This window comes from Aricia agestis, chromosome 9, assembly GCF_905147365.1.
Source record: "Aricia agestis chromosome 9, ilAriAges1.1, whole genome shotgun sequence".
In the NCBI taxonomy this organism is placed as follows: Eukaryota; Metazoa; Arthropoda; class Insecta; order Lepidoptera; family Lycaenidae; genus Aricia; species Aricia agestis.
The window spans coordinates 12,262,298-12,288,750 of NC_056414.1; the positions used below are offsets into that span (position 1 = coordinate 12,262,298).

General features: G+C 35.3%; 3 protein-coding genes across 3 annotated transcripts; 2 read left to right on the forward strand and 1 right to left on the reverse strand.

Moving 5' to 3' along the window:
- The first annotated feature begins 702 nt into the window (after window positions 1-702).
- LOC121730142 (nucleoside diphosphate kinase 7-like) lies at window positions 703-14,689 on the forward strand. The gene is made up of 7 exons (XM_042119033.1): window positions 703-756; window positions 992-1,269; window positions 1,349-1,510; window positions 1,751-1,949; window positions 3,012-3,257; window positions 14,136-14,249; window positions 14,546-14,689. Exons 1-7 carry the CDS (start codon window positions 754-756, stop codon window positions 14,687-14,689), a joined length of 1,146 nt encoding a protein of 381 aa, XP_041974967.1. The 5' UTR covers window positions 703-753.
- On the reverse strand, window positions 14,505-15,333 carry LOC121730154 (ARL14 effector protein-like). The gene is made up of 3 exons (XM_042119046.1): window positions 15,132-15,333; window positions 14,891-15,037; window positions 14,505-14,801 (listed from the first exon to the last, which is right to left on the reverse strand). Exons 1-3 carry the CDS (start codon window positions 15,218-15,220, stop codon window positions 14,723-14,725), a joined length of 315 nt encoding a protein of 104 aa, XP_041974980.1. The 5' UTR covers window positions 15,221-15,333; the 3' UTR covers window positions 14,505-14,722.
- Window positions 15,334-23,848: 8,515 nt separating this feature from the next.
- On the forward strand, window positions 23,849-25,451 carry LOC121730151 (DNA-directed RNA polymerases I, II, and III subunit RPABC4). Its single transcript, XM_042119044.1, has 3 exons — window positions 23,849-23,990; window positions 24,239-24,331; window positions 25,318-25,451. The coding sequence occupies exons 1-3, from the start codon at window positions 23,930-23,932 to the stop codon at window positions 25,338-25,340; spliced, it is 177 nt and encodes a 58-aa protein (XP_041974978.1). The 5' UTR covers window positions 23,849-23,929; the 3' UTR covers window positions 25,341-25,451.
- The last annotated feature ends 1,002 nt before the right edge of the window (window positions 25,452-26,453 follow it).

The following is a 26,453-nucleotide window of genomic DNA, read 5'->3' on the forward strand; positions in this document are numbered from 1 at the left end:
ATTCCATAAATAATAAATCAGCTATAATTATTGTATGTGCTAAATATGTTCAAAATTAGTTAGAATACAGTTTTTTCAGCCCCCCCGAAAGGGGGGTTCGGGGGGCACGGGGGGCTGTGCCAAAACAAAAACAAACACAATCCAGAAAGTCCAAAAGTTGGTTAAGTTAGGTTAGAACTTAGATCACAACACAGAGGGAGCCGAGCGAGCGCAGCGAGCGTGCTGCGACAGCAGCCGGCGACCGTCATCAAATAAAAGGGGGGGCTTGGGGGGCTCACACAAACAAACACAATCCAGAAAGTTCAAAGTAGGTTAGGTTATGACCCTAGTTAATTTGCCATTAAATCAGTTGGCTAGGCGTCGTCTAGCTGTAGTGCTGCGGCAGCAGCCGGCGACCGTCATCAAATAAAAGGGGGGGCTTGGGGGGCGCACACAAACAAACACAATCCAGAAAGTTCAAAAGTAGGTTAGGTTATGACCCTAGTTAATTTGCCATTAAACCAGTTGGCTAAGCGTCGTCTAGCTGTAGTGTTGAACGTTGTAGTCAACAAGTCGACTAAACGACGTAAAGCCGTGTGATTGAATGGCGTTGTTCAGTCAAAGGGCTAGCTGTTTGATTGAACGGCTATTTAAACCAGTCGGCTGCGACACATATATGACATTCTCTTTGGACGGTGCCAAAGACGGTGCTTCAACGATAATAATATTATAAAATATCATTGGCTTCAACACTATATATAACTGTTTACTAAAATGGTAAGCTGACACAGTTCTTATAACAATTAACATTATAATTATTACATAATATTATTTAATAATCTTTAATTAGTAAGTACTTAATATTATATTACAAGATGATTACAAGTACCTAAATTAATAGTAAAACTAACGTATTCGCATTTTCCAACAAGTAGGTAGATAAGTAATTACCTAGTTTAAATGCACAACTATCTTCTACTTTAATACTTATTATCACCTTATTATATTTTAGGTGCATGACTATTTCGACAAATTTACTTTTCTGTGCGAAATGTATGATGAAGCAGAGAAAGAAGTGAAGGAGCTGATATTGAACTTCTTCCCATTCGATAATTCAGTTCAAGTTATAGACCCCAAGAAGGGAAAAAACTTAGTAAAACGAGTGCAATTACCTCCTCTCAGACTGGAAATGCTTGAAATTGGAAATATTGTAAATATATTTTCAAAATTACTGCACATTAAAGACTGTGCTCCAGCGACCAAACGAGATCTGTTCAAGAACTATGAAAGGTTTTGGTTTTCGGAAACTCATTATCACATTCTAACAGAAATTAGCAATAAACGACTTAATTTTGTCACTCATTTCCAGAACTTTCGCTCTCATAAAACCGATTCCAGCCAGTGAACATGGTAAAGTTATAACGTTCATCATGAAGCACGGTTTTCGTATAGTTCGTATGAAAAACGGAAGAGTAAGCAAGGATTTTGTCATGCAAATGTATCGAGATATTGATGATAATCAAACGCTACCGTAAGCAGATACTTACGATTGTATTTCATATTGTGTAGGTGCTCACTATTTTGGCCCATTTTGGATCAATAAAAGTGATAACGAACGAAATGAACGTTCTTTATCAACGATGATCAACAACGATTTTGCATATTTTTGATAGCTGTCCAATCAAGGTTATTCATCATGGGCAATGGCCCAACTTAACAGGGCATTTAAAAACTACCGCAGCTTTTTTAAGCTTTTAAACTTAACTTTTAGAGTTATCATTGATTACGTAACATCTGGAGAAGTTATTGGACTGGAACTGGAGGGCGCTAATGCGATCGAGAAGTGGCGGGAGTGCTTAGGAGCCACGGATCCTTCGGAAGCGCTACCCGGCACCCTGCGCAACCTCTATGGAAAAAATAAGCTCGAAAACGTTGCTCACGCGTGCAAAACATCGGAATCAGTGAAAACGGTAAACATGCTTACTGTAGGGATCAAAAACCTATTATAGTTAATAGATAATGTTAATAAGTTTATACTCGCCTAAAATGAATAGTTTATACTTACGATCACGGACGTAAAAATATTTTTTTTACGTCCGTGCTTACGATAGCCTCGCTTAAAATTAACACGAAGGTAGGTCTGCGGACCCTGGATGGATCCGGCTGGAACCTCATTCTCAACGACGCTTGATTCGGATTCTGAAATTACATAGGCACCCAGTAGTATTTATTGGTCAACGCTTAGTCGCAAATCGCAACTCGCAACTGTTGACAGACACGGACAGATCAACAGGATGACGTTGATCTGTCCGTGTATGTTAGTTTCCGATTTCCGAATCAAAGTTGAAAGTGATTTTTTTTAATGAAATAAGGGGGCAAACGAGCAAACGGGTCCCCTGATGGAAAGCAACTTCCGTCGCCCTCGCATCAGAAGAGCTGCAGGTGCATTGCCGGCCGGAATTGCGATTTGCGAACCATTGCTTTGGTTTTTTTTAAGGCGCGGGCGGGCTACTACCGGTTTTGCTTGATTTTGTTTCTTGGGTGAGGCGCCTTGGCGTATCCTTGGCGTATCCTTGGCGTATCCTTGGCGTATCCTTGGCGTATCCTTGGCGTATCCTTGCGCGCACCGCAGGGCCTGCGGTGCGCGCAAGGATACGCCATACGCCATGAACGTGACAACAGATAGCTAAAGTAGCCAAAGAAAATCCACCCCTCTACCTCTCACACAACTTCTTTACGCACCTTTCTTTCTCATCACGCTGCACGTACGTTCGAGTTATCTCCGAAAAGCGGGACTGAGCCTGTCCCGCGCGTGACATTTAATTTTTATTTAAAAATCGGGACTTCGCGCCATAATCGGAACGTCTGGCAACGCTGATCTTTTTGTACCTTTTAAGTTTTAGTAGATCAATGTATGCCGTATGCGGTATGCGCCTATTCCTCCCTCCATTCTTAAGGTTTTGCGTGGCCGATAATATCTATAGATATTTCGTTCGGTATGTACTTATTACTACAGAATAAGAATTTTCAAGGTCCTTGATCTCTACTTTGGTTTCGACGATGGAAAACCAAAGGTTCCTTTTCAAGCTACTTTCAAAAACTGCACATGCTGCATTATCAAACCTCACGTTTTGATTGACGGCAATGTTGGAGCTATACTGGAGCAAATCGTTACTTCTGGAAAGTTCTACATATCGGCCATAGCAATGTTCTCAGTGACCCTGACTGACGCCAGAGAATTTTATGAAGTATACAAAGGTGTTCTACCGGAGTATGAGGTATTTTATATATAATACCCAATGCTATTTAAGTTTGTTTATAAAATACTAGTTGGCGCCCGCAACTCGATTGCGCCAAAATACGCGCGGGAACCGTACATTTCCGGGATAAAAAGTATTCTTGGGGCTCAAAGTATCTCCATAAAAAAATCAGTAAAATCGGTTCAGTGGTTTGGGCGTGAAGAAGTAACAGACAGACAGTCAGAAAGACACACTTTCGCATTTATAATATTAAGGGTCTGTTTCACCACTTTCTGATAAAGTGCCGAATAGGCTATTCACAGCTTTTTTGACAGATTCTCCATACTACATCTGTCAAGTTAAGTGGTGAATAGCCTATTCGGCACTTATCAGGAAGTTAACATTTTAAACTTTCGCGTTGCATTATAATTAAAACTTTTTAATCGGGACTTAACGTCGAGAAAAAGTATGTATTCGTAGTAGCATTACTACTTGAATAAGTCGCGTTAAGTCCCGATTAAAAAGTTTTAATTATCAGGAAGTGGTGAAACAGGCCCATGGATAACTAAGGGTGGGTTGCACCAGAGTCCTGGTTATAGAGGGAACATGCAAATATAATATTTATGAAAATTTTGCTATTAAAACGTTAAAAAAATATAAAAGAAGGACCTGTAAGGTTAATATTTTATAAAATATTATTTTTTACAAAAATTACGAATTAAAAGTAACTTGAAACGGAACTGATTTTATAACACCAATCAGCGCGAGCGTTCAGTGGCAATAGTATTATGCTATCCACGCGTTCCATTTAGCGTTAAAAACGATCAAAATGCCTCCATTTTGAGCGTTTTGATCGTTTTTAACGCTAAATGGAACGCGGGGCATGACAACTTTTTGAGAGGTATAGGTCAGTTAACTAAAGCTGGTACGATCAACATTTACACATTGCGGTTGTGTAGTTTCATGGTAGTTTCTGTGAATAAGCGGGCGGCGTGACGTCGTACTGCATGCGCATCATGAAAAGTCTGCCTGTCTCTCTCGCGCGCGGTTTATCTTTTATTTTGCTACTGTTTATAAATACAGCGCAGTGGCGAAGAGTCCATATAACCCGATTCCCGTCGGCTTCCCTTTTGGAAAATCGAATCTATGGGCCAAATACATTTTTATCTAATAAATATATAACATACTTAAAAAACTTTGAATTCACTAAACGCCTACAAAATTTTATATGCAATAAATTTTTATCTCACTTGAAATAGTTTGAATTAATAATTAATCGCCTACAAATGTATATAGGCAATGCAACGTGCAGACGTAGAACATCTCCGATAGAAGCCGATAAATTAGCGGGTTATTTCTTCATACAACGATATTTCATAGTAAGCATCTGTCCTTTTCATTCCTGAGATCTGATCGTCATGTTCTGTCTCGTTCTAGCAAGCGCGAATATACTCGGAAATAAGCCGATAGTCGGCGAGTTGTTACGGAGAAAGGTTAATTAGCAACGCACAAGTGCGAGCGAGAAAGATGAGTCATGAAGTAAAATTGTAAATTGTTATGAGACAAATGGCGGATGAGTGTTTGTAAACAACTTGTTTTGTGTTGTCGAATGACGAATGTTATTTGTTTTAGCGTTAAAAAGAGTGCAGTGTCGCGAATTTAAATTAATTTGTATTGTGATTCGTTAATTGTGACTCGTACAGCTGAGACTGTTGTCTGACAGATTATTTGCTGTCGAAGGAAACTTCGTTTTCCAAACTTAGTTTTGAATAACCGCATGTGCCGTCACGCATACAACTTAACTCAGAAGGCATTTTTCAAAGGCATCATTATCAAACTTGAAACTCGAACATTGTTGAACGTCAGTGCTGAGCGTTTTGGTAAGTAGATTTTTTACTCCGGCTTCCCTTCCGAAAATATTCACCCTTCGCCACTGATTACAGCGTGATGTTACAAATCAGTCAAGTGTGATCGCGCGGCCAGCGTTCGGGACTCTAGTCTTGTAGTCTACCTACAAAATCATTTATTTTTAAACATACTGTATAATGAAATTGCATAAGTGTGAGTACTGTGAACATGCCAGCTTTAGCTAACTGACCTATACAATCAGGTGGGGCCATTGTCAATAATTATTGTCATTTACAGTAGTGACGTCGTACCGTAATTTGTGGTGGATAGGGACAAAACTCAACTTTATAACGAGTTTGTGAATAATTTTGAAAGAAAGTAGTACCTAAAAAGGATTTCATTACTTGAGTCTTGTCAATATCTTTATCCATACTAATATTATAAATGCGAAAGTATCTCTGTCTGTCTGTCTGTCTGTCTGTCTGTCTGTCTTGCTTTCACGCCAAAACTACTGAACCGATTGCAATGAAATTTTGTATACAGTTATTCTAGAGTCTGAGAAAGGACATAGGCTACATTTTGATGTGGGAAAATATCTTATTTCCATGAAAATTTCGATGAAAATGAATTCGCATTGCGCGTGGCCAGCGCTCATCCCGGGGGTCCTGGGTTCGAGTCCCGCAGGCGGAACAAAAAGTTTTCAATGTTCCTGGGTCTTGGATGTGTATTAAAATAAAATTTCAAAAATCTTAAACATATTTTAAGTATAATATTATAAAAAATCCAGAAATATATCGATGGAATGAACATTTTAGTTCTAATACGATTCAACAGATGGCGTTTTATTTTTTACTTTATTGTAACATAGAACTAATCATACTTATTATATAGTTAGTATGTTTTTGTTTATAGTTTTTAATACGTTAGAATATTATCTATATATATAAAAATCAATTGCTGTTCGTTAGTCTCGCTAAAACTCGAGAACGGCTGAACGGATTTATCTTATCTTGGTCTTGAATTATTCGTGGAGGTCTAGGGAAGGTTTAAAAGGTGAGAAAAATTTTGGATGTGTGGCGGTACCCACAAATCGCCTAATATTCCTGCATCGCGCTATCGAAGTTTTCTGAGCGCGTCGGTATATATACGACAGCTGAAATGTATCACGTGGGCTTCGGCCTGACCGAGCATAACACCTCGCTCGGTCGGAAGATCTTCCTTTAGCGTCGCCACGCATTATCCCACAGATGTATAGATGCATGGATGCATATGTAGATGTATGGATGTTTGTTACTCTTTCACGCAAAAACTACTGAACGGATTTTAATGAAACTTTACAATAATATAGCTTAAACATCATAATAACACATAGGCTACAATTTTAAACGACTTTCAAAATGGGGGAGGTGTTATGTTCGTTTTCTTATGTTCAACGATTACTCCGTCGTTTGTTAACCGATTTTCAAAATTTTTCTTTTGGGTATCATCATAAATATAGGGTATCATCCCAATTCGGTATTATATTCACAAAAGTGGTGATCTGATGAAGGATCCATAAGTAAACGAGGGAACTCCTCAAAAATTATAGGGAAATATGTGGTGACTTCGGTTTCGTGAGAAGTATTCTAAGCATATGCTACCAACAAGTAAGATTTTGAACCGAGGTATACCTGGTATACCGTGGTTCGGAAGGTGCTGAGAGAACTCCTGATTCTTTATAGATACAAGTTTGGGAGTTTCGGCGTTGTTTTAAGAACGGAAAGCATATGCTTCTATGCAAATTACATTCATCATCAACATCGTCATCATCATCACTACCATATTATACCATGTTATTGGTAAGTACTTTTCATAGTCTTTTAGATCGAGACTCGAGTTTGTCAAGCGATAATTTAAAAAAATCTATACCTACCTAATATTATAAACCTGAAGAGTATGTTTGCTTGAACGGAATCGGAGGAACTACAGATCCGATTTAAAAACTTATTTCAGTGTTAGATAGCTCATTTATCGAGTAAGAACTAAGACTATAGGCTAAGACTAATACGACCGAAGAAACTCAGGAAAATGTGGGAAAAACGGGGGAAATATTAGAAATTACGAACTACTGGAGCAATTTTTATGGCAATATTTGGCACAGATATAGAGTAGACCAAGTGAAGGGAGTAGGGACATAAGAGCTATTTTTATGGGAAAATGTACGGTTTCCGTAAAATTCCTAATTTACGCGGGCGAAGCCGCGCGGGACATCTAGTGTTTAATAATATTATCACTTGGTATAATAATAATCAATCTATCTTATCTTATGTAGAACTCCTACTGCATTTCTAATCCATACTATCCATACTAATATTATAAATGCGAAAGTATCTCTGTCTGTCTGTCTGTCTGTCTGTCTGTCTGTCTTGCTTTCACGCCAAAACTACTGAACCGATTGCAATGAAATTTTGTATACAGTTATTCTAGAGTCTGAGAAAGGACATAGGCTACATTTTGATGTGGGAAAATATCTTATTTCCATGAAAATATCGATGAAAATGAATTCGCATTGCGCGTGGCCAGCGCTCATCCCGGGGGTCCTGGGTTCGAGTCCCGCAGGCGGAACAAAAAGTTTTCAATGTTCCTGGGTCTTGGATGTGTATTAAAATAAAATTTCAAAAATCTTAAACATATTTTATGTATAATACTAGCTGTTGCCCGCGACTTCGTCCGCGTGGACTTTAGTTTATAGCGCGCGGTGTCAACAAAATTTGTGTCAAATTTAAAAACTTTTTAATACCCTGGTAAGTGCTTCCGGTGTAGCGCGGCCCTTAATTAATCAAAATACCCAAAAACAGCTATGCAGTGTGCACATAATCTATACTAATATTATAAATGCGAAAGTATCTCTGTCTGTCTGTCTGTCTGTCAGTCTCGCTTTCACGCCAAACGCCAAAAGTATCTCTGTCTGTCTGTCTGTCTGTCAGTCTCGCTTTCACGCCAAACGCGAAAACTTCCGAACCGATTGTAATGAAATTTTGTATACAGATAGTCTAAAGCCTGAGAAAGGACATAGGCTACTTTTTTACTGGAAAAAAGGGTTGTAAGGGGGTGAAAATGCGTAAATTTGTTCAAATTAAGTTAGTTCCAACAATTCATAATAGATGGCGCCGTGCGTCTTCTACATCGCGCTGACGCTTGCTCAAAAGTCTTTCTATAAGACGTGGTATCATCTTTTTAAGTTTCGATTTTTTTCGATTGTTATATCTATTCTACGGTATTAAATAACTCAGTACTTTATCTGCAGTGACGTAACCTTAAATCTATCAATGATAAATAGTTTATGGATAAAGTTGTGTAATTGGAGGGCTAAATAAGCTTTAAAATTTGGCATAAAGTATAAAGTTTAATATAAAAAAATGAAATACTTATTGTGTGCACACTGCACAGCTGTATTGATTTAAGGGGTACCAGGGTTTTTTTATAAAAGCTTTTGACACCAATTTTGTTGACATCGCGCGCTATAAACTGAAGTCCACGCGGACGAAGTCGCGGGCAACAGCTAGTTATTAAATATAAAATAATGGAATAAACATTGAGAATTATTCACAAAACACTAAAATATATGCAATCCCTATTCATCCACAATCAGGGGTCATTGGGGATGCGATAAAGGTCAATAGGGAAAAACTCCAAGGGCTGTCCCGTGTCTATAAATTGTAAGTCCATACGTTAGTACCTATCTATATTTTATTTTATTTTTCGCCATTTAATCTACGTAATCTGTAATCTACCCCGCAAATACTAGAGAATGACATTTGGCATTAAGTCCGCCAATAGTACTTTAATTTTTGCAATAAAGAGTAAATAAACAAATAAATGTGAAAATAACTCAGAAAAACAATTTAAATGATTAGTGCCAACCCTACAGAGCCGTTCCTATTCACCTCTACGGCATCCCTATTAATTTATATATCGTCCCTATTCTACTCGTTTTCGTTCCCATTGACCCCTCTTTCATTGCTATTCACCCCAAAAACAATGAAAAATTTGCGTGTTTGAAATTCGTTAAATATCATTGCAAGGAGTATATTAAAATACTTACCTTTTGTGTGTATCGCAGCCCAAACACTTAACTAATACATTTGTGACAAAATTACATTCATACACTGAAGAATTTCAATAACAGAGCGAAGTTATTATACCCGTGCAAACTGGCGCTTCGAGGAGTTATTTTGAAAAGTGTTTTTTGACAACTTGTGGCTAATTTCGCACATGTTAAGTGTTGCCATCAAAACTGCAAAGAATTCTTCTGTTACCTTCAAAAAAAATTAAAAGAAAGTTATGAAATGGCAACTAATTTTCGATGTTGAAAACGGTTCTTGGTTTTGTCCCTATTCGTCCTTGGATCCCTATTCACCACAAATTACGGTACAGACTATAGATCCGTTCTGGCGCCAAAATTTAAATTGCCAATTTTAAACCGCAATTTTTGCAGTAAATTCCAGTGTTTTAATTTTTTTAATATACTTGTGGTCTATTCTACATGGAGTTCTTTAAAATAAACACAAAAATAAAAATATCGCATCTTCCTAGTTATGGTCAAAGTTATGGTTATAGTTAAGGCTAACTTAACTTTAACCTTAACTTTGACCACAGAATTTGACAGATGTCTTTTGCTGGTCCGACATCTATTTCCTTATTTATTGGTCCGACAAGGCCGTTCCCAATATTCGATCTATCTCTGATTTTGCCCTATTAAAGAATAGAGATAGGAATACCTCACAATTGACATAAAATTATGTCAATTGTGAGGTATATGAGGAGCATAATGAGCTATTCCTATATTCTCTAGTAGGGCAAAACCAGAGATAGATCAAATATTGGGAACGGCCGTAAATGAACGTGGGCGGTGGCACTGCTGGTAACGGAGAACTGTCAAAAATGGCGTTTTTGTATGATGACAGCGTTAGTTCCTATCCAGAATGCACGAAAACATACTATACATATAGAGATATAGAGATGAAGTGATTTTTTGGATTCCGTATAATTATTTTATTATTAAAATTATTTATATACCTATTAAAATGAAAATATAATAACATCTTATACAAAAAAACACAATTTTTGGCCTATTTTTGCTCTATCACGGTACGGAACCCTTTATGAGCGATTCAGACTCGTGGGCGGGGGCGCTGCTGATAAAGAAGAACTGTCAAAAATTTGTTTTTGTATGATGGCAGCGTTAGTTGCTTTTTTCGCCACGTTCATTCAAAGCATTGTCAGCTGTACAGACAAAACTCAATAAAACTAAGTGTGTTTCGTTTTCGCATTTTTGGTTTCAAACATCTTTTTTTTTCAATTACCAAAAGTAACGTAAAAGTAACATCTGTAGTCATGTCACATGAATGTAACATGCAAGGGTAAAAATAACGTAAAATGTTACAAAAGTAACATTCTGGCAACGCTGGATAATATTGACCGTATAATAGGGCGCTTCAGCACTTGTGATTCGCGTGGATCGCGTGATTCTCGTATCATCAATAATACTGACGCGTGTAATCTGCGCCATTGGCACGCATCAATATTATCATGATTCTAGTATCACGCGATTCACAATTGTACTGTGAATTGTGATACTGCGATTCGGCCTATTACACCATCAATATTATCACGGAATCTTGATAATATTGATGTGTGTAATATCTGCCATTGACTTAAACTTTAATCAAAGATTTGACATTTTTCATTGTAGTTACAGTTATACGGTAGTTAAAAGTAAGTTGTTGCAACCCACATTAACAGTTCCCCACAGAGTACTTTATTATATACTGGAATAGAGACCTCAGTCCTCACTTTCTTTATTTTGTGGAAACTAAAACGTAGTGATTATATTCTCTTTGGTGGAAACCGCAATAAAGCGCCATCTGTAACTTTACCACGATCTAGTACCGTCGTAAAGTTACAGATGGCGCTTTATTGCGGTATTATGGATTTTAGTATTACTATAGGTACCTAAATATTTATAGAATACTAGATGTCCCGCGCGGCTTCGCCCGCGTAAATTAGACATTTTACAGAATCCGTAGGTACATTTTCCCATAAAAAATATATCCCCCGTTTTTCCCACATTTTCCTGAGTTTCTTCTGTCGTATTAGTCTTAGAGTAATAATATAATATAACCTTCTCGATAAATGATGAGTCTTACTCGATAAATGATCTATCTAACACTGAGATAAGTTTTTAAATCGGACCTGTAGTTTCTGAGATTGACGCGTTCAAGCAAACATACTCTTCAGGTTTATAATATTAGGTAGATATAGATTTTTTTTAATTATCGCTTGACAAACTCGAGTCTCGATCTAAAAGACTATGAAATGGTATAATATGGTAGTGATGATGATGATGATGATGATGAAGAATGTAATTTGCATAGTAGCATATGCTTTCTGTTCTTAAAACAACGCCGAAACTCCCAAACTTGTATCTATAAAGAATCAGGAATTCTCTCAGCACCTTCCGAACCACGGTATACCAGGTATATCTCGGTGCAAAATCTTACTTGTTGGTAGCATATGCTTAGAATACTTCTCACGAAACCGAAGTCACCATATGTTTCCCTATAAGTTTTGAGGAGTTCCCTCGATTACTTATGGATCCTTCATCAGATCACCACTTTTCTGAATATAATACCAAATTGGGATGATACCATATATACCAAAAGAAAAATTTTGAAAATCGGTTAACAAACGGCGGAGTAATCGTTGAATATAAGAAAACGAACATAACACCTCCCCCATTTTGAAAGTCGGCTAAAATTGTAGCCTATGTGTTATTTATTTAATATTTTAATCAGCACATGAATTGAATAACAAATTTTTTTTCAAATTAATCGTAGCACCATCTGTCAGGACAAACTAAAATTGAAATAGAATAATATTGAATGCGATGATAGCGCCGTCCGCCGGATCTAATGTAAAACATTCCAAAATTAACAACTCCTTATAAATAAGAAATTAATTGAAAAAACATTTTCCAGTAGACCAAACTGTAAATCTAAACCATTCTCGAATCTCCACGAACACACACAAAAAATTTCATCAAAATTGGTCCAGTCGTTTAGGAGGAGTTCAGTCACATACACACGCACACAAGAAATATATATATTAAGACTAGATGTCCCGCGCGGCTTCGCCCGCGTAAATTAGGAATTTTACGGAAACCGTACATTTTCCCATAAAAATAGCTCTTATGTCCCTACTCCCTTCACTTGGTCTACTCTATATCTGTGCCAAATATTGCCATAAAAATTGCTCCAGCAGTTCGTAATTTCTAATATTTCCCCCGTTTTTCCCACATTTTCCTGAGTTTCTTCGGTCGTATTAGTCTTAGCCTATAGTCTTAGTTCTTACTCGATAAATGAGCTATCTAACACTGAAATAAGTTTTTAAATCGGATCTGTAGTTCCTCCGATTCCGTTCAAGCAAACATACTCTTCAGGTTTATAATATTAGGTAGGTATAGATTTTTTTAAATTATCGCTTGACAAACTCGAGTCTCGATCTAAAAGACTATGAAAAGTACTTACCAATAACATGGTATAATATGGTAGTGACAATGATGACGATGTTGATGATGAATGTAATTTGCATAGAAGCATAATATGCTTTCCGTTCTTAAAACAACGCCGAAACTCCCAAACTTGTATCTATAAAGAATCAGGAGTTCTCTCAGCACCTTCCGAACCACGGTATACCAGGTATACCTCGGTTCAAAATCTTACTTGTTGGTAGCATATGCTTAGAATACTTCTCACGAAACCGAAGTCACCACATATTTCCCTATAATTTTTGAGGAGTTTACTTATGGATCCTTCATCAGATCACCACTTTTGTGAATATAATACCGAATTGGGATGATACCCTATATTTATGATGATACCCAAAAGAAAAATTTTGAAAATCGGTTAACAAACGACGGAGTAATCGTTGAACATAAGAAAACGAACATAACACCTCCCCCATTTTGAAAGTCGGTTAAAATTGTAGCCTATGTGTTATTATGATGTTTAAGCTATATTATTGTAAAGTTTCATTAAAATCCGTTCAGTAGTTTTTGCGTGAAAGAGTAACAAACATCCATACATCTACATATACATCCATGCATCTATACATCTGTGGGATAATGCGTGGCGACGCTAAAGGAAGATCTTCCGACCGAGCGAGGTGTTATGCTAGGTCAGGCCGAAGCCCACGTGATACATTTCAGCTGTCGTATATATACCGACGCGCTCAGAAAACTTCGATAGCGCGATGCAGGAATATTAGGCGATTTGTGGGTACCGCCACACATCCAAAATTTTTCTCACCTTTTAAACCTTCCCTAGACCTCCACGAATAATTCAAGACCAAGATAAGATAAATCCGTTCAGCCGTTCTCGAGTTTTAGCGAGACTAACGAACAGCAATTGATTTTTATATATAAGTATATAAGATTAGATGTACATTTAAAATTAAAATAAAACAAAAGAATTTTATAAATTTTATTTATTACAAGAACATCATTTTATTTCAAAACATTTTAAAGGAACACAACACTTCTACAAAGTACAAAGAGTCCTATCTCAGTTCTTGCACAGGAGCAATCTCACAGCACTTACAATTTACAAACACACAAACCAGAGGAACGGAGGCTCTACTCGACGGACATATGCACAGAAACAAAATTTCTCCGTAATTCGTAAGCTGCAAGAAAAAAGCGTAGACGCATATCTATGACAGACAGACAGCACCACCACAGAGTACTTTATTATTACTGGAACAGTTCCCTCATTTCTTGGAATTAGAAAAGATACTGGTTTTTTTTTCTAGATTGATTTTTTTCTTTACTAAATGTTTTATTTTATCTTTATATAATGTTTAATATAACATTAGATTCTACTGTTTTTTTTTCAGCTTAACACCTTAAATTTTGCCCATTGTTGGTCTATGTGATAAACCCACACTTGGCACAGTTTGTGTCAAGCTGTGGCCAAGCCTCCTGTTTATAAGGGCTTATTAACATTATTAATGATGACCTTTATATTTAAGGATATGTGTGTGCATTTAGCAGAAGGTAAATGTATTGCCTTAGAAGTCAAGTGTATTGATTCCAAATTGAATTGTGTCTGTGAATTCAGAAAGGAGTGTGGACCTAGAGATCCCGTAAGTTCCTACAAACTATAAAACTTTAAACCAGCGATGCTCGTTCTTTTTTTATACAGGTCACAAATATATTTTTGCCATAAGGTCACAGGCCACAACCAACAATATTTAGGGGTAAAAAAATATTGTTGTTCAAAATTATCGATTCACATGAGCCACTGACAAAGCCCTGGGAGGCCACAGATTGTGTATAGCTGCTTTAACCAATATTTCCTAAATGTTTAATAAAATTTTGTGGTATAATTTAAAACAAAGTTAGTGTAAATAAATTTATTAACAGTGGTCTAACATTTCAGGATTTGTGTCGGCAACTATATCCCAATTCTATTAGAGCACAGTATGGCAAATCTATAGTCCACAACGCTGTTCATTGTTCAGATCTCACAGAAGAAGGAGAAATTGAAGTAGAATATTTCTTTAAATTGTTAGCAACAAAATAAGATTTTACAAACTCGGAACACTTAAATATGGTATTACTTTTTATAAACATTCTTGATAACAAAGTCATTTCCTTCAATTTCTATTTTGTCATACATCCATTTTCTATTGACTCTGAAACAAATTACATACTTATTTAAAATAAAAGGTTTTTATAAAAATAATGAAATTGTCTCAAACAACTGTTAATGTTATTTAATTACCTGCATTCATGTCCACATTTATTTGAATTGCATTTACTACATGGGAAGTGGCACCCAGGACAGTTTTCATCCAAACAGTCGCAAAAATCTTTTCCAGTTGCAGCTAATCGGCCAAGTTCGTTGTACAATTTCGTATTTTTTCTATTTCTAAAAATAGGAAAATATATACCGCATGTATGCATAAATAGAAGCACTTTAGAAAGAAAGAAATCTTCATCTTTATAATATAATTATTACTTACTTTGTAAAGTAACTTTTGCGATTTAGCTTTCGTCTTTCGCGAGTGGATGTTTCTGGATCAAAATTTTGTAAGAAACTCGTTGAAGGCATGACCTAATTATTATTGTATCTACGTATGACTTTAATTGTTGATATTGTTTATAATCAACTAATTATCAATAAAATAATAAAGCTGATGTCTTCAGTTTTCGTAATTCGCACAAAATTGATTTTTTTTTACAAATTAAATGTTTGAGGTACTATAGAGTATATAGACTGGAGAGAGCCTTATATCGGTGTATAAATGTCAAAGGCGTGTAATGTTATGTCCTACTTACTAGGACATAACAAAGGAGTCGCTAGTCGGTCTGCATATTTCATATAATAAAATTGTTAATAAAGGTTTTTAGTGAACATTTAATGCTAGATACAGTGCTGCCAGACGGCCAACTCGGTTTCTCCCCAAGTGTTCCCCGAAATGCCCCCAAAATTCAGGATTTCAAGAAAAATCCCCCCACAAATTATAAAAGAAATTTTTTGTTCATTATGAATGGGAATTTCACAAATGGATACGATGAATGTACATTATTTCGGCAATAGCGTCCAATCTTTACAGAATCAGCATTATCGCGAGCTCCTTGATCATTTTTATGGTTCCGTAAGTCATAACCTAAGGGTAAAAACGGGACCATAGTACTTAGATTTCGCCGTCTGTTCCCAGATTTTTTCCTCCAACAATCCCCCCAAAAAATTGTTCCCCCCAATTTTCCCCCCATCACCTAAAAAACCCCCGGGGGGATTCCCCCCAATCTGGCATCACTGGCTAGATATTGTTGAGTTTTGTGGTTTCACTAAATAATAAACCATAAGAATGGTCAAAGAATGCCTCAAACACGTGGATTTAAAATTAAATACGTAAGTTTTGAACAACGTTTTTTGGGCTTTTCAATCCGTATTTTTGTAAACTAAAAAGATAATTTATAAGTTTATCAATCCCTTATTCGTGCTATATAAGGCATTAGTGCCAAAAATGTCACATCAATTAATAATTTGGCTATAAAAATATCATAGCTTTTTACGTGTGTCTACGGATTCTTCATTCTCATTACTTGATCGATATCATGAACTAATTGACTTTCTTTCCTGTATCATAATGTGCTTCGAAATAATCGACAAATAGAAATATTCAAGAATCAAGAAAATAAACGCACACTACTTGTATGATTATTTTTAACAAAAAATTAAAACCGACTTCCAAGGTAAAAACAATAATTACATCCTTATAATATGAACTAAAAAGTATTAATTAAATAATTTTTCCTATTTAATAATGCCTTTTTCCGAATTCGGCTAAACCTCAACTATTTCTGTACTCAATCTTCATAATTTTGAAGTCGGTACCAGATAGCTGAATCTTCAGTTCTCTGACAGAATATTTGAAACTTTTGGAACTGGCACCGACTTCAAAATTATGAAGATTGAGTACAGAACAATGATATAATAATAAAAAACTCAAAGCAGATATGTTACTACCGCGCGCGTTGTGAAGCTTCAAATACGACCCAATTGGGTCGTCTTTTATTTAGTCTGTCTCTTTTATGTAAATGGCATTTCGTATCTTTTGTTTCACTTATCTGTCAAATTTGTCAATTTCGTTCGGAAGAGATTTAAGCCGGAAGATAGTATGAACGTAACAGATCTGTATCAGTAGAATATCATTGGTACAGAAATAGTTGAGGTTTAGCCTAATTCAGAAAAAGGCACTATTAGATAGGAAAAATTATTTAATACTTTTTAGTTCATATTATAAGGATGTAATTATTGTTTTTACCTTGGAACTTGGGAGTCGGTTTTAAATTTTTTGTTAAAAATAATAATTTCACTCTTTTTAGTTACCTACTAACCATCCGGTAGTATATTTAATATTCTACGTATCTTAATTCTTATTACAATTTGTTAAGAGTCAGACGTCGTGCTCACAAAATATATCAGGTAGATAATTTTAAGCAATACATTTGAAAAAATCGAAGTGAAGAGTAAACACGTGCTAGCCGCTAGGCAATTATTGTACCTACCTATAAACTTGTATAGGAATTCGATCTGTATAATATGTATCAAAATCGTGTAAATATAAACCGTATAAACGAAGTATTTTTATACCAATTGCGATTGTGTTTTTTATTCCTATTAGCTATGTATATATGTGTGTAGCACTTTCATCTTCAATTTTCGTCATCTTCTTTCATTCAACTTTCGTATTGGCGCATTCAATAATTGAATGCGTCAAAGAACGCAACGCCAACATTGTAATTTTTTTGTTCGGTTGGCCTGAAGGAAACGGGGCACTATGGGAAAAAGAGAAAAATTTTGACGAAAAAATAAACCCCCAATGACCACCCCTTTTTATTATAGCAATCGATAGGGGGTGCCAAGGGGAACAAAAAAATTTTAATAAACTTTTCTCAAAAATCAACCCCTGTCGAATGACAGGCCGAAATGTGGCCCTCGTTAGTATGGTGAAAATACTTCAACCCCTTAATATTATGTTAATCTTGGTAAATGTTTTCAAACCAAACAAATTTCGGCCTGTCTTTCGACAGGGGTTGATTTTTGAGAAAAGTTTATCTGAGCTTTTTTGCTTCTCTTGGCGCCCCTATCGATTGGTATATTTAAAAAGGGTGGTTATAAGAGGTTAAAATTTTGACGAAAAAAATTTCTAAGTCATTTTTCCATAGTGACCCGTTTCCTTCATTCCAACCCAAATGTGTGCCTTACGCTCTGGAGTAAAGGTTGAATTTGTTACTTATGTTCAATTTTGTGGTACGTGAAATATTATGTATTTTGAAACAACATTAAGTAAATTTTGTATTAAAATCGCTTTGAAATGCCAAATAAATAAGGACATAACGTGATGAATGATTATATTTTATGGTGTTGTGTGTATATTGTATCCATATACAACCATGTGAGTTGTGACATTGGTGACCCTGACATGGTAGTGATGATGATGATGATGAATGTAATTTGCATAGTAGCATATGCTTTCAGTTTTTAAAACAACGCCTAAACCCCCAAACTTGTATCTATAAGGAATCCGGAGTTCTCTTAGTATCTTCGGAACCATAGTATACCTTGGTGCAAAATCTTACGTTTTGGTAGCATATGCTTAGGATGCTTCTCATAAAAGCAAAATCACCATATGTTTCCATATACATTTTGAGGAGTTCCCTCGATTACTCATGGATCCCATCATCAGGTCACCACTTTTGTGAAAATGGGACCAAATTGGAGTGAAACCTAATATAACAAAACAAAAATTTTGAAAATCGATTCACAAACGGCGGAGTAGTGGTCGAACATACAAAAATAATAAAAAATCCACAGCTGAATATATAACCTCCTCGTTTTTTGGAAGTCGGTTAAAAATAAGCACAAAATGGCCACGCGATGACGGGCTAAGTCTACATCTATACTATAATACTTTATCTATGGTCACAAATAACTGACACTTGACAGTATAATTCTTCTTTTCCTACTTTCGGGATCGAATATTCAATGGTTAACGGCCGTTCCCAATATTTGATCTATCTCTGGTTTTGCCTTACTAGAGATAGGAATAGCTCACATTAGACATTAGAGACATATATTTTATGTCAATTGTGAGCTATTCCTATCTCTAGTAGGGCAAAACCAGAGATAGATCAAATATTGGGAACGGCCGTAACACGACAGTGTAGCTACAAATTGCTAGGTAGTCCCCTCACGTGCAAACACGTTTTTTTATAATAAGTTAAGAAGAGTGAATATTATGACAGTTTATCTATACATATAAATAAAATTGAAGTGTCTGTTTGTAATATTGAAAGAACCGTTTTTTACTACATGCATATTAATCTACATACGCTACATACACTAAAACAACATTTTTTACAATTTTTGTCTGTATGTCTGTCTGTCTATCTGTTTGTTCCGGCTAATCTCTGAAACGGCTGGAGCTATTTTGCCGTGACTTTTTTTGGTAGATAGCTGATGTAGGTGTAACTTAGGCTACTTTTAACCGACTTCCAAAAAGGAGAAGGTTATATTTTACTTTTTTCATATTTGTTAGCGGACTATCCATCTTTGTTATTATACTATGTTGACGCGGACGAAGTCGCGGGCAACAGCTAGTTTAACATAAAATCATATTTAGCCCCTATAATTGCTTTTTATTTTTTTTGAAAAAAAAAAAAAAGAATATAGCTCTTTGTGTGCATCATATGTGGATATGATGCACAGTCAGGCCCGGATCTAGGGGGGGAGGGGGGGGGAGAGGGTGCGCTTGCCCCGGCCGGCAAAGATTGGGAGGCGGCCGGAGGCTACCTCCCAATCTTTTGCCGCTTTCTTCTCTGCCGCGTACGCCACCGGTGCGGTGGCCCACCGCACTACCCCGTCAACGTTGTTTCGCAGAATTCTTTCTGTTGTTGAAAGACATGGAGGCGCCCCTGTCGCCAGGGACCTCGGCGTGACTTCTCACCACCGCCACTTCAATTCAACAAAGTTCCGTAGAACTCGTTCTGCGGTTAAAATCTATATGACCATAATAATTATTACCTATTTTTGCTTGGTGGGTGGCAAATTGGAATTGTGCTCCACCCTTTTTAAAACGTAGTTCCGGGCCTGCGCACAGTGCACACACGTTTGAGCTATATTTTCATCTACCCACATGTGGTGCACTCAGTGAATTTATTAAATTCCACGTTAATTAATTTATTTTTTTCGTTTCCTTTAATACCTATCAATCAACTCGTGCACACAGCTTAATATCTACTTTTGGTTTGGTGTTTTCTTCGGCTTTATTCATTTAATGAACCGCCGCGCCGTTCAAGACCCTTGACGGAAGAGGCATGGCATATTTTAGAAAATAGTGCTATTGTTTCTCATGCTATAGTGCTTGTCATTAATCTTTTTGTTATTTACTTACATTATAATAATTGTCATTTTCATTGTAATCGATAAATTAGTTTGTTTTATTTTACTCTAATACTACTGAAAAAATCTAGTAACTTTGCATACTCATTACTTGGGAACCCCATCGAAATGTCCCCCGGACATTGTTTAGTTAGTTTTTCTAGTTTATAGTTCATACGTGTATGCAAAAAAACCGATAAGAAACTGACACGTGTATCCTTTAAAAATGTTTTAAATTTCTATGGAGGTAAGACCCATATGTGGTGCACACACGTATGAACTCAAACTCAAAATGACCCACATGTGGTGCAGGGCTGCAGGCACAGTCATGAACGTGTTAAGCTGGCGCCAGACATGTGTTCAAATAAGTAATTTATACCTACAAATTCGCCAAGTGTGGCCAAACTTCAATGTTTGTGCGGTACTGCCACACTTGTCGCACAAACTTTAAACTTTGGATGGAGTGGAGTAATGACTTAGTTATCGAATTTCTTGAGCTACATCAAGCAGAAGCCACAAAAATTTTATTATAATATTATAAAAAAATAATTAAATACAATCAAATATAATAGATTGACAGTGCGGCGTCCACAAAATCGTCGTCCAATCTGTCGCCATCTTTGCAATAACTGTGCCGTAAAACATTTGAAAACAAGTCCGGCAGCCTGGAAGGCATATTTCAAGTGAACCTGTTTGCGCACGTCAAAGTTTTCAAAAAGTTTGATCAAACTTTAAAGCACATGTCTGGCGCCGGCTTTAGAATGATTGACCCCTCGTCACTCGTCAGGGATAAAAAAGAAAAATTGTACATGCTTGTTTGTTGTCTATGGTCAAATGCGGATTGCCAATGTGTGGAAAATACCCCAAAAATTGGTTCCTTTTATGGAAAATAGTACTGTCATGTAACGTCAGCGGGCATTTTCAAAAAAATGTGTACCCCTGGTTTTTACCTTGTCCCTTGACTTCGCTACAGATTATTTGTAAAAAATTACATACTAACATTTTGTAATTTTAATGTAGGAGCATAAACAAGTTTTCTTTTATTAAAATACATTCACGTTTGTATATAATTTTATTTAGTATGAGATTTATAAGGGTTTTTAAGTACCGAAACCTATTAAATTCACCTGTCCCCTTCCCAGAAGTTGTAACAAAATCTTTAATAACTATTTTTTTTCTTAAAGTAAGTTACTTAAAAAACATATGTTAGATTCTTAAATACTTAATGTATCAATTGAATGTCTTGTTATTGAAAAATCTAACATAATTTAACTACAAATTAATTAAAATTATAATCATGAAAAAACAACCCGGCCGGAATGTTCGGTTTAGTGACCGTTTTTTTTAGTTTTATAAACATACTACAAAAATATTTTCGGCACTAAATGATAGCACTATATTTCATTGTACATCGAGAAACTTCAATTTAAATTTAGTAGTTAAAAATCTGCTACAAGACGCGGACGCAGGTTGGATGGTTCTTCAGGAACGGTTTATTTGTTCAGATAAGTGACCATATTTTGTAAGCATTATTATACTTTCTCCAACTGTTTTTACTGTTGACACGTTGCAAAATTAGTTTAGTATTTAGTATAAAAAATGAAATTGTGATAACTATTATCGGTTATTTACAAACACTTTAAAAGTAAAAGAAAGTAATATTACGTGACTTCCGACTTGTGACTTTTCGTATGGTCACATATAATGGAACGGACAAGTCACAACAGGCGGAAAGCATAAGGCTTAGTTCACATTTTAAATTAATTATTTTTTTATTCACAGATTTTATTAAGAAAATTGGAGATTTTTAAACTGGTACGATTAACGTACAAATATATTTTTTATTACTTATGTGTTAAGGTGACGCCGCGTTAAAGTAAAAAACCGTTTTGGATATGTTTTAGATTGCTAGTTTTCTATGAAAGGCCGGCCCGGCCTCTCACAGAAAACAAGCAATGGAACAGCAAAAAATGGAAAGGGCGTAAGCGACAAAATAGTTTTGTCGCGTAATTTAAAAACCATAAATACATTTCATATAAGCTATGGGCAAATTAAAGTGTATGCTTGAACCAATCCATGTACATTTTTGGAAGCTTAAATCACTCTCCTCTGTAGGGAAAAATAGGAATCCTTTTTTTTTACACAGGTCTATTTGATTGATTATTCTGTGTTATAAAAGTTGACCAATCGTGTTATGCTATGGGTAAATCAAAGACAAAGACATGATAAATACTGCCAATGAACTTTAATTTCTTAGCTTTAGTTATTGCTGAGAAAAATCGATATCGCTACAGCCAAATCATAAAGGCGTCGACTTTACTTAACAATAACAAATATACTATTTAAAATTTAAGTACCTAAAAGTTTTATGTTTTTTAAAAATTTTGATTTTATTTCCACTACTTTTCTATCAGTAAAGTTGAAAATCATTTTGTGTCGTTGATATTTGCAGATTTATAATAACTAGACATCAGATTATATGCATTTGCATACTTGCATATGCAAATGCATATAATGTCACTTTTTAGGCGATAGTGCATATTTTGGCAATTTTTCGTTGATAGTGCATATTTCGGTAGTTTAACTTCCATGGGCATTAAGATTGCAATCGGAAAATGTTGGTAGAAAATTATTATTGGCGTATAATAAATAAATAAAAAGTCTTTATTTCAAGAAATTAAAAATCCTGGATTTTATGAAATTATAAAAATTGGCGCTTTTATTAATGTCACTACCGGAAAAGTCTTCAAAAAAATAATAAATTTTAATATTAAGTGACTTTTGATTGTGCATATTTTGTGCATATTTCGACCATTTTTCGTGCATATTTGCATGGATATTTCGGCACTTTGATCGTGCATATAATCCGATGTCATTAATAACTTAGGAATTCGTAGACATGTGAACACATCTTTATGATTATGAGATGTTCGTCCCTCTAATTATTGAAGTTAAATCTATGAAATCAAAGAATTTTTTACTTTTATAAGTAGTGCAACAATAAAAATGTTTAAATAAAAGGTTTTTGTGTTATAAAAACTCCTTTAAATATGTTAAATATTACTTACTCATGTAAAAAAATGAAAAATAACGTAGTGGTTGGGTCACATAGTCACACTATGGATTAAAAATAATTGCTACTCTTGTTGATCCTTGAAATTATCTAAATTTTTTTTAATAAACAATTAAATATGCATTTCACTAGATTAAATTAACGAAGAAATCCATTTATTGCTGTATTTTTTTGTATTAAATTATATTTTACATTTAGTCGCACAACGGAATCTGTTTCGTCGAAAATTCGATTTTGTTTCAATAATATCAGAATAATATAACGTTTTCAGCGTTCTTTTTAACTTATTCCATTAGTTCAATATTTTTCCTTGTATATGACATTCAAAAAAAGGTAAATAAATGACCTTAAAAAATATAGACATATTTTTGCAAGGGTACACGTTTTTTTGAAAATGCCCCAGCCTGATACCGCTCAAGGCCACCTAAATATTGCAATTTGCAAATGTATTAAAATGTGTACCATAAGTAATCATTTTTGACAAGTATTGTAGAACATGTTTTTTGACAGAGTTATTTTTCCTTAGTTTTTATTATTCGTAGTTTTTGTCCCACAAATAATAATAATTGGGGAATTCGATTCGGATTTTATGGGAATTTGTAAAATTTTGATTGGTAGCCCTAGTTAAATGTCAAAGTCAAAGTTCAAACTCTGGTCAAATTTCTATCACAATATTCACAATTGATTAATAATATACTAGTAATCTGTGCTAATAATAACCAATACTTACACGGTGCTCTTACTTGATAGATCTTATTTTTGTTTTTGATGATAATTGAAACGTGTCAACAATAATTATGGCTGATACAAATAAGGAGTCATCAGTAACAAAAGTTCCGATGATTTATGTTTGTGGAGGTAAGTCCATTGTAGTATTTTGTTACTAAAAATAAAAATATAACCAAACTTTTATTATTATGAACTTAATAATAATATCATGATAGTTTAGGAGACGTTCGGGCTATACAATAATTAATGTAATATATGTATTATTATCTTATTTGTTTAAATAATGAATTTGGCATGGAAAGATTCGTTTTAATTCTCATAAAAATTGTTAACCCTTTGTTATTTTTCATTAAATTTTGTAATCGTTTTTATTACAGAATGTCACGGAGAAAACGAAATTAAACCAAGAGATCCCATTCGATGCAGAGAATGTGGTTACAGGATTATGTACAAGAAAAGAACTAAAAGGTGTATCCTTTTTTTACATAAAAAAACTATATACTATTTACAAGCATGCAGGCATGAACGAGGCGTGCTTCTCATTTTAAACTTCTCTTATACTTTTTTATAACTTGCTTATTTTTCTATTGTTCACAATAATTTATGGTTTTTATTGCATTTTAATAACTAAAGTTGCACAGGTGTACTACAGACTAATTCTTTTGATATTATGGGACTTTCCATTGGTCACACTTCTAATGTTTCAACTTTCATCAATGAACTAACAAAGTTAATAACTATTGTGCATAATTATAGACTTATAGGTTTATTATTATTTAAATATACTATTTATTAGGGTTGTATCTCAGTTGAGAGAGCCCAAATTTTTTAGTGGAACTTTAATTCTCTTTGGCATTGGAAATCAGCATATTGTATGCAATTTTGTGATGCTTGTGACTAGCTACAATAACTTACTAAATAAGTAATAAGCTATAGACTTTACTAACCAGACACTAACAGCTTTATGTTTTTAAAGTATCTGCTGCAGCAGATACTTTAAAAATAGCGGAATGCGGTTCAATAAAATCATAAAGGGCAAACTAAACTGCTTTTCTGCTTGACACAATAAACATTAAAAAAAAATGGATATATCTCTCACACGGCAGTCCTTATGTCGCCGCATACGGGCCACACGCGACATCCACAAACGCCATTTTAAGCTAGTCTATTGGTCGTAAAGTGAATCGTTTTAGCGTGTGTCGGTCACCAGCGTCAATCGTGGTATGAAAACTACAGGAAATATGCCAGTAGCGGCGTTTTGTGGTACTGGCCGGTGGCCCGTGTGCGGGACCCCTGAACTATCGGGATGTTAGTGGTCCATGTTTTCTTTTAGTTTTGCCTGGATATACATTTGCCTGTATTTAATTTCAATGCATGCTAGCATTTGCACGTAATTCTAGACTCAAAAGCTAAATCAAAACTAAGATTTAATTAATTTTCTTAATATAAAAAACAGTGGTTGTGTTTGATGCTCGGTGAAAAAGAGGAATAAAAAACCAAGAAAAATTTCATTAACTTTAATCTTACCATTATAGGATATCCATTTATATGTTAAGTATTATATGATACAATAAATCGGAAAATATTTGACAAGTTTGTTTTTATCTAGAGACTAAATTTTAAACAATTTTGTAAAATTTCAAGTTCCTTTAAAATCTACTTCTATATGCCCACTATATGTGATTTATAATACTGTATTTTTCGAGTGAAGTAATCAATCTTTAAATACAGTTGTACAAGGTATAAGTTTAAGATACGCTAATGGGTAATCCCAATATAAGCTTCAGATAGATTGGGAGTGTAAGGTCATTTATAGCCCCTTTTATAAATAAATATTTACACAGTGGATAATCACATTCTCACTAACTCTTGTCTTCATAATATAAGTTATTATGAAGGCAAGAGTTAGTGAGTGTGTAATATGTTTGTTACTTCTTTAAACACCAAATGGTTGGAGTGATTGTATTAAATTATGGAGTTAGTTGATATCTTGGATTAACATATTGGCTATGTTTTACTCAGAGAAAAATTCACAATTTATTTTCCCTAATAATAATACTCCCCACACCGGTTTCGGTGACGGTGGCTGGTTTCATTGAAACCAGACCAGGTACGCAGGAGTAATTTTATAGTGCCCAAGTGTGTGCGCAGTACACAAGAGCACTCTCTATTCCTTTACTCTCATAACCCAGTGGGACGGAAGACCGACACGACTGGCGAGAGATCAGGCGCAGGACCGACTTTTTACATGCCCATCCGACGCATGGATCATCTCACTTGTCAGACAATCAGGTGATCAGCCTGCATTGTCCTAACCAAACTTGGAAATAACATGTTTCCAACGCGGGATTTTCCCTAATAAGCCGCGGGTAACACCACTACAAAAAATATTTGCACGATGCGCAACAACTTTATCAGCTAGCGGGCAATTACATATTTAAATAAGACGCAACGAGCAAATGGATCGCCGAATAAAAAGCGATTACCGTACGTCGCCCATAGACACCCCCAGGCCCCAACCATTGAGTAAAAAACTTAAGTTTGTCGATGCCCCTAAGTGAAGGGAATTATTAAAGTGTCGTAAGTTAGTAT